At 37.8% G+C, this 7,880-nt stretch overlaps 3 protein-coding genes across 4 annotated transcripts in view; all 3 read left to right on the forward strand.

Moving 5' to 3' along the window:
* The first annotated feature begins 1,458 nt into the window (after positions 1-1,458).
* On the forward strand, positions 1,459-4,703 carry LOC111433533. Its single transcript, XM_023070596.1, has 3 exons — positions 1,459-1,666; positions 3,364-3,861; positions 3,947-4,703. Exons 1-3 carry the CDS (start codon positions 1,579-1,581, stop codon positions 4,540-4,542), a joined length of 1,182 nt encoding a protein of 393 aa, XP_022926364.1. The 5' UTR covers positions 1,459-1,578; the 3' UTR covers positions 4,543-4,703.
* The window catches only part of LOC111433535 (60S ribosomal protein L18a-like), a 15,176-nt gene continuing 9,512 nt past the window's right edge, over positions 2,217-7,880 (forward strand). The window contains exons 1-2 of the mRNA XM_023070598.1: positions 2,217-2,222; positions 2,867-2,869. The gene's annotated coding sequence lies outside the window, so the exon portion shown is untranslated. The remainder of the gene's footprint in view (positions 2,223-2,866; positions 2,870-7,880) is intronic.
* LOC111433532 (la-related protein 6A) overlaps positions 5,082-7,880 on the forward strand; it is a 5,292-nt gene continuing 2,493 nt past the window's right edge. Inside the window, exons 1-5 of one of the 2 annotated variants that reach the window (XM_023070594.1) lie at positions 5,082-5,396; positions 5,897-5,978; positions 7,343-7,437; positions 7,508-7,579; positions 7,660-7,739. In XM_023070594.1, coding sequence (XP_022926362.1) covers positions 5,160-5,396; positions 5,897-5,978; positions 7,343-7,437; positions 7,508-7,579; positions 7,660-7,739 — 566 coding nt within the window. In that variant the 5' untranslated portion in view covers positions 5,082-5,159. The remainder of the gene's footprint in view (positions 5,397-5,896; positions 5,979-7,342; positions 7,438-7,507; positions 7,580-7,659; positions 7,740-7,880) is intronic. The other variant, XM_023070595.1, reaches the window with a different exon arrangement.

Genomic DNA, 7,880 nt, shown 5'->3' on the forward strand with positions numbered 1-7,880 from the left:
GGGGGGGGGGGGGGGGGGGGGGGGGGGGGGGGGGGGGGGGGGGGGGGGGGGGGGGGGGGGGGGGGGGGGGGGGGGGGGGGGGGGGGGGGGGGGGGGGGGGGGGGGGGGGGGGGGGGGGGGGGTGTGAAGGGTTGTATGCTAGAGATAATAGGAGAAGTAAATTATTAATGGGCCATCAAATTTATTGTTATTATTATCATTATTTTTATTTTTATATTATTTTTGGTGGTGCAGCAATCATAATTCATTCCTTCCCTCTCATTGAAGAATGGCCATCACAAGACTTAAATATGGATGGATCCCCTATACTTCATCGCGATGTGGGAGAAACTGACCTACTAATACAAACAGCATCAAGTTTAAGTGGACCTGTATTTTATATTTTATCTGCAGATTTATTTTTAATATTCTTCAATTTTATTCAATACATAACTTAAATCTTCTCTCTTATACCGACATTAATAATAGTACCTCCAAGTTGAAGGTTTTTATGAAATGATTTTTCATTGACTAATTTATTTATCATAAATAGTTTAATAAAAAAATTTATTATAATTAAGCATTTTATCATCAACTTAAATACAATCCAACATTTAGTATATCAGAAACTTTCTTTATATAATTAAGTTCAAGATTTTTTCTGAGGCTAAATAGTTTTATATAATTTTAAAGATTTTAGGGTAATTTTTAAAATTATATAAACTAAATTTATAATTTAAGCAAAATAAAATTCACTCTAAATACTATTTTTAAATGGTAAACAAATACAGCCATGCTTTTAAAGTTTTGATCTGTTTTAAATTGTTGCTGCCAGCACGCGAATTTGAGTTAGAATTAGAAAAGAAAGATTCTCACCCCCACAATCCTTACCATTACTCCTCCAAAAGTGGAGAGCCTATCCGCCGGCCCCACCACCGCTCGGCGGTGTGTGGGACCTTTGACCAATGACTTAAAATAAAAGAGGTTCAAAGCAAAAACCAACCAAAAAAAAAAAATTCAATTCATAGGGCAAATTTTTGAAGCAAATTTTTTTTAACCAATATTTGTAACAATTTGAATTTTAATGTTAATTTGGAAATTTTGCAAACTTATAATTATATTAATAAAATTAATAATTTTTATAAATAAATTAATATAAGTCTACTTCAAATATTTGATTATTTTCAAATGGATGGCCTACCTTCTTTAATAAACCTATCAATGTATGAGAATTTATGCATTAACAATTTTTAAATTAAAATTTTAAATTTATTTATTTACCACAATTTAAAATTTAAGCAATAGAATTATAAGTTAATATGGACAAAAATTGAATATGTCTAATAGGTAATTAAAAAAAAATATTATATTTAAAATAAAAAATTCAAACGCAAAATCGCACCACTTTCTTTTTTGTCAAATTTATAAATAAATATATTTAATAAAGTAATTTTAAATGCCCTTTGTTGGAATACAGACGCTATAAGTGGAATCTTTTGGCTAGAGAAATTCTCACTCTTCACTTGCCCGCTCTACTAAACAACAGAGAGAGCTTAAAACAAACTCAGTGTTAAAAGAGAGAGAAATTTGGGGAAGAAAATGGCCGATTGCCCTAAATTTCGAATACGGCCATCGCTTATTTTGCTTGTTTTTGCTCATTTGGCTTCGGAAATCGCAGCTGAAGATGGTACGTTTCTCTCTGTTTTACTTTCTCTTGTTTTTGTTCTTCCATTTTCACTTTCCTCCTCGCAAGATCTGATAACCTGATTTCAATTTCGCTTCCAATTGATTTTTCTCTTTCAATGTGATCTTAATTTCATAGTTTCGTTCAAATCCTGTTTCTGCTGAAAGATTTTTGTGTTCTTTTGGCTGAAAATTTCTGTTCATGTTTAGTAGCTCTCGATAAGAACAGTCGGAGATTTCGGGAGAAATGATTTTCTTCAATCCATTTGTTCTTCACTATAACAGTGTTAGGAGCATTAAAAGCTTCATATCTATAAGATAGATTATTCTGTATGGCAGCGGCCGCTTTTTAGTTTTGCGCAACTTGTTTGTGAATCCTATGAACTATTTAGCTAAAATGGAAAGGCTTTAATGGCTTACGAACATCACTCATTGCCGCAAAAACGCCGCCGCAGATGGTGGCCATACCGGTGGTTGATTGGTTGCGTTGCTTCATTTGGGAAAGGGATGAATCGCTGTTCTGACTCACTGCTTTCCACCGCTGTGCCGCAGTGATATCAGTCACGATATCCCGTACGGACTATTTTTTTAAATAATTAAATTTCAAATTTGATTACTAGTTTACTTAAGCCTCGCTAATATTTGATAAAATACTCCTAAATTATCTCTAATGTAGGATTATTAATATTAAAAAAATTATTAAACCAAGTTAAGTTCCATTAAAGAATGATATGTTCATAACTTTTTCATTTTTTTGCCCCCTTTCCTTTTAATTTAATTATGTAGGCAATGCATTAGACTATTATTTTTATAGATTTACTAGACTGTTATCAAGTTGGGTAATTATGCCATATAGTGATAAAACCTTTTGAGCCCTACCTATGGCCCTACTGGCCATCTTCTTTTTTTTCTTTTGGTGACGGTAAAATTACCAGAATGTACATTTTCCCGCGAGGGATTTGTCGCTTTCCTCTTACAGAAAGGGCCTCATTCTTTCCCTAAAAGGAGATTGATCCCGAGTGATTTTCGTCATTTCACTCTATTTACCCAGATTTCCCGGTGGTGAGAGAGACCTTTTTTTCTCTTTCTTTTCTTTATTTTATTTGTTGGGAGAACCAATGTGGAAATGCGCTTGACCCAGTGGAACAGCTGGACCCCACGCGTTAATTCTCCCAATACGACCTCACTGATTGTCGTATTGAAGACGGTAGTACTAATAAAGTAGCCCTTCAAGTCCGTACGTGGGCGCCCGTCCATTTGCTTGCTCTTTCGAATTGATATGGGCGCCCTTATTCTTTCAGTTCGATCACGAGATTCTTCTAACTTTACCCCCTTTCTTCACAACTCGTTTCATTTTCCTCCTTTTGTTCCCCCCAAAATAATAAAGACAGATGATAATATTTAAATATTATTTTAGACCTTCATGCTTTTACTTTTAAATATTCATTGGATTACAAAGAAACTCTTTGTTTTATTTAGTTAAATTATAACTTTAACTTTTATGTTTAATAAATTTTAATGAAGATTGATATGTTTACTGTTAAAATAATAATTAATGGTCCATATTCTGTATATTTCTAAAAATACTAACAAAATTTGAGTTGGAAAGTTCCTATCAAATAGAATTTGTATCAAGATTTTGCAAAGACAACTAACAAAATTTTGTGATTAAATGCTGGACATTGTGAACGTGGTGATCAGGATTGGTGGCAAACGGCGACTTCGAGACAATCCCAACTGGCGGGTACCCAAACGACGGAGCAATAGAAGGGCCCACTACGATTCCAAGTTGGACATCAAACGGCACCGTCGAGCTAGTGGAGTCGGGGCAAAAACAAGGTGGGATGATCCTCATCGTACCGGAAGGTAGACACGCGGTGAGATTAGGGAACGACGCTGAAATAAGCCAAGAGCTGAAGGTGGAGAAAGGGGCACTGTATTCTGTGACCTTCAGCGCCGCTCGTACATGCGCCCAGCTCGAGTCCCTGAACGTATCGGTGCCACCTGCATCGCAGACCATAGATCTTCAGACATTGTACAGCGTCCAAGGGTGGGACCCTTATACTTACGCTTTCGAACCCGAGGATGAAACAGTGCGTTTGGTGTTCCGCAACCCTGGCATGGAGGATGACCCCACCTGTGGCCCCATCATTGACGATATTGCTATCAAGAAAGTCTTTATTCCTGATAGGCCTAAAGGTATTTCACATTCTTCTGCTGCCTTCTGTGCGATTAAATGAACACTTCGCTAACAATAATTCTACAATTTTTCTTTTCGTCAAAGACAATGCGGTGAACAATGGAGATTTCGAATCCGGTCCATGGATGTTCAGAAACGGTTCACTGGGCGTGTTAATTCCGACCAATCTCGACGAAGATACGTCGTCGTTGCCAGGTTGGAACGTGGAATCAAACAGGGCCGTCCGATATATCGACTCGTACCATTTCAGCGTCCCACAAGGCAAACGAGCTATCGAACTCCTTTCGGGAAAAGAAGGCATAATCTCTCAAATGGTCGAAACGACGCCGGATAAGCCGTACACCATGACGTTCTCTCTGGGCCAGGCCGGCGACAAGTGCAAGCAGCCACTGGCCATAATGGCGTTCGCCGGAGATCAGGCTCAGAACTTCCACTACACGCCCGATTCCAACTCCTCGTTTCAGAGCGTGAACCTCAACTTCACGGCCAAGGCCGACAGAACCAGGATTGCGTTTTACAGTGTCTATTACAATACGAGGACGGATGATATGAGCTCCCTCTGTGGGCCGGTCGTTGACGATGTTAGTGTTCGGTTTTCTTCCTCTATCAGAAATGGGCCTGGATATTTGGGTATGGGAGTTGGGCTTGGCCTTTGGTTAATTATGTGGGCCTTGCTTTAGGCCTGGTTTTGAGTTCGGCAGAATTGTTCTCCGTGGAGTTGTGGCAAGAACCACTCTCGACCAAAATGCCTTTGTTTTTATTGCGTACTTTGCTTTAGAATTTAATTTTGCTAAGTAATGTGAGTCCGTAAATGGTAATATAGTATCTTGCCTTTCTTCCATCTTCTTTGGTCACATTTTGGTTCCACGAGTAAAAATTCAAAGGTCTAAAGTATATTCCTAAATCTAAATTTTATTAAAAATTATCTTAAATTCTAAAATTTTAGGACTAATATGTAATTTAACCAAAATCTTCAAAGACCGATAGACCGGTCTTGTTTCGGGTCGAACAAGGAAATACTAAAATATTCCGGACCGAACCTGGTTAAGATCATACTATACAGAGCGCGTAAGGTGTTACCGGCGCCGATTGACTACGAGGAATTGCGGGGAAAACATGAAATTCAAAAGATCTTACCCAAAGGACCAAATGAAATGTCCAAATTGCCCTCACCGAAGCCGGATGTTGGAGCACATTGGTATAAAAGGGCCCGCGAAAGCACACATCGAAGCAGGAGAAACAGAGGGCGTGAAGGTACTTTGGGTTCTAAGCGCCCAACGCTGTTCTCCTCCTCACCATGGCGGGTGACGAGCCTCCATCCTCCGCTTCCACCGCTGCTGTTTCTTGCTCCGTCGGCGAGTCCATCCCGTCGCTTCTGACACAAGATCCTGTCGGATCGCCTAGTCACGATGTGCCGGAGATTCAATCATTTTCTTCCGAAGATGATCATGAACAAGGACACGGGGGGAATCACGATCACGCAGTTAGGGCCGCTGTTCTTTCGGAGGATCTGAAACAGAGGATCATTAAGCAGGTAACGCTACCGCCTCTCCCCTCCTTACTCTCCACCGCGCTGCAAATTTGAACCTCGAATTTATTTCCTTCGTTAGGTTTGGTTCGGCATGAGGTTCTTGAATCCCCTATCTGGATTGCTATGGAAATTTGTGGTTATAATTTTTCTTAAAAACCACTTCCTGGACTAGGAGCTTGGATTCGGAATTGAGAATCAGTTATCAAATCCGTTTGCCTTCATGAACCTGTATTCGATTTTCCTATATGACCTTTTGTATATGTACTTACATCGCTTAGTCCAAATAGTAAGGAAGCTTATGGTTCGGTTATCAACTTCAAGGAGCGTTATGTCATGTAATTTGTGGTTTGTTACGCGACCGTAAGTAGTCTTTTAGTATAAGACCTGAAAGGAGCGTTTAGATTGTAATAATGATTACGTTTCATCTAGTTTTTTCTATAACTTTGTTAAATTTATAGAGAGTGACATCATGGTCCTTATGATTGGTCTGAATGTCTTCACAGGTTGAGTACTACTTTAGCAATGAAAACTTGCCCACTGATAAGTACATGTTGGGATTAATCAAGAAGAACAAGGAGGGTTTTGGTATGTTACTTTGGGCATTATTCTGTTTTATTGAGATTTTATTATCTTTAGATGGAAATGAAAACTCCCAGTAGTATTGACCTTCTTTAAGGGGTTGAGCATGCACAAGTTTTGTTTTGTTTTGTTTTTGTATTTTTATCAATAGTTCATCCGTGAATAAGTAAGCAATAAGTAGTAAGTTACAGAATGCTTTGAAAGAGTTTTCTCATGAGCCATACTTGAATAAAACTGTTGGAACTAAGGAATATTTATGTACTCTTAAGTATCTTTTCTACTGTATGATTAATGAAACCAAGAAGTTTTCAATACTCTCATTACGTTGTTGATGTGGATTGCCTTGAAAAATTGCAATTGAGCTTTTCCAAATATTTTTGATTCATGGTCTAATTTGACAACATTTTGCTATGGATAAAATTCAGGAAAGAACCCATTGTATGGGAAATACTTTAGGTAGTTATCCAGGGGCATCCTGGATTACTAATAGAGTGCCTATCTGCATAGTTTTGGCATCTAGGCCTTCCAACTGTTTTAGTGGAAGGACATGCTATTTGTGTACGAGTTAGTTTTAGTATCAAACTTGAAACTAAGATTAGTATTACAAAAGGGATTACACCTCAGGGATGGCTCAGATGTTGTAACTGTTAATCCTTGGGAGTTCAATCATATAAAACACTCTGAGATTACTTGACATAACTTGTTGTGTGTGTGTGTGTGTGTATTATTCTTTCCCATAACCTTGGCATTAATGCCAATTTTGTAGAATGGTTATATTTTTCATGAAAACTCGGCATGAAATGTGATGGGGTGATGATCCATGTAGGCACTTCGGACTGTTCTGTCTGGATTAAGTGTGGTTGATTGCTGACTGTTTCCTTCTCTATTCCTGGAATTATAGCCTTTGACTTTTTCCATAGATTTTTTCACGTAAAGGACTAGAACAAACTAATGATAAATTGATTATCTCCCAATGGTTCTAGCCTTTGCTGATTTTTTGACATTGCCTGCTTGGCTTCTTTCCCTTGTAATTAATTATCCTTTGCTGATTATCTCCCAATTGATCATCTCTTCTAATGGCATTCCTATCACTAGCTCGTATGCAGTGTAAATAGTTATTGTGGGGCACTGGATTCTCACATTTGCTTGCTCATATGTTCATACTTGTTTCTTTATACATATTTGAAGTATGAAACTGGGACTGTCCATATCATATTTTTCCTATTTTATCCTCTTCATTTTTGTTCTTTGCTATCTCTCTAATTTTTATTTTTTTTTATTTTTTGTCCAATGATTCTGATTTTTAGTAATCAATTGTACTGTTAGCAATGCACAAATAAGTTATATTCATTTTCTCTTTATTTTTCTAGTTCCTGTTGCTATTATTGCTGCGTTCAAGAGGATGAAAAAACTTACTCAAGATCATTCATTTATCGCTGCTGCACTGAGGGAATCCTCTGTTCTTGTAAGATACTCCATGCTCCCTTTTTTTCCACAAGGCCATGAGCACATGTTAATTTGCCTGCCAATTGCAGGTCGTAAGTCCTAATGGGAAGAAAGTCAAGCGACTCCACCCTATTCCATTGCCTGAGACTAGGGATCCTAAGGTACTTGCTTGTCTACTTGTGAAATCAACAATTTATGTGTAACTTATGGTAATCCTATTACATTTCTTTGTGGAGTATAGTTATTTACCATTTTGGTAGAAAATTTACCTGAAGATCACTCAGAGGAGAATATCCAACGAATTTTTGGAGCAGCTGGACGGTATGCTATTCTTTCATCCAAAACTATGTTTTTCACGAGAAAAAAAAAAAGTTTCCTTCTTCACTGCATGATTCTCTCTCTCTCTCTCTTTTTTTTTTTTTTTTTTTTTTTTTTTTTTTTTTTTTTTTTTTTTTTTTTTTT

This window comes from Cucurbita moschata, unplaced genomic scaffold, assembly GCF_002738365.1.
Source record: "Cucurbita moschata cultivar Rifu unplaced genomic scaffold, Cmos_1.0 Cmo_Scf00043, whole genome shotgun sequence".
In the NCBI taxonomy this organism is placed as follows: Eukaryota; Viridiplantae; Streptophyta; class Magnoliopsida; order Cucurbitales; family Cucurbitaceae; genus Cucurbita; species Cucurbita moschata.

Coding starts and splice junctions, on each gene's coding strand:
- LOC111433533 (XM_023070596.1), top strand. CDS start 1,579: ATGGCCGATTGCCCTAAATTTCGAATACGGCCATCGCTTATTTTGCTT. Junction 1,667..3,363: donor GGAAATCGCAGCTGAAGATG/GTACGTTTCTCT, acceptor CGTGGTGATCAG/GATTGGTGGCAAACGGCGAC. Junction 3,862..3,946: donor TATTCCTGATAGGCCTAAAG/GTATTTCACATT, acceptor TTTTCGTCAAAG/ACAATGCGGTGAACAATGGA.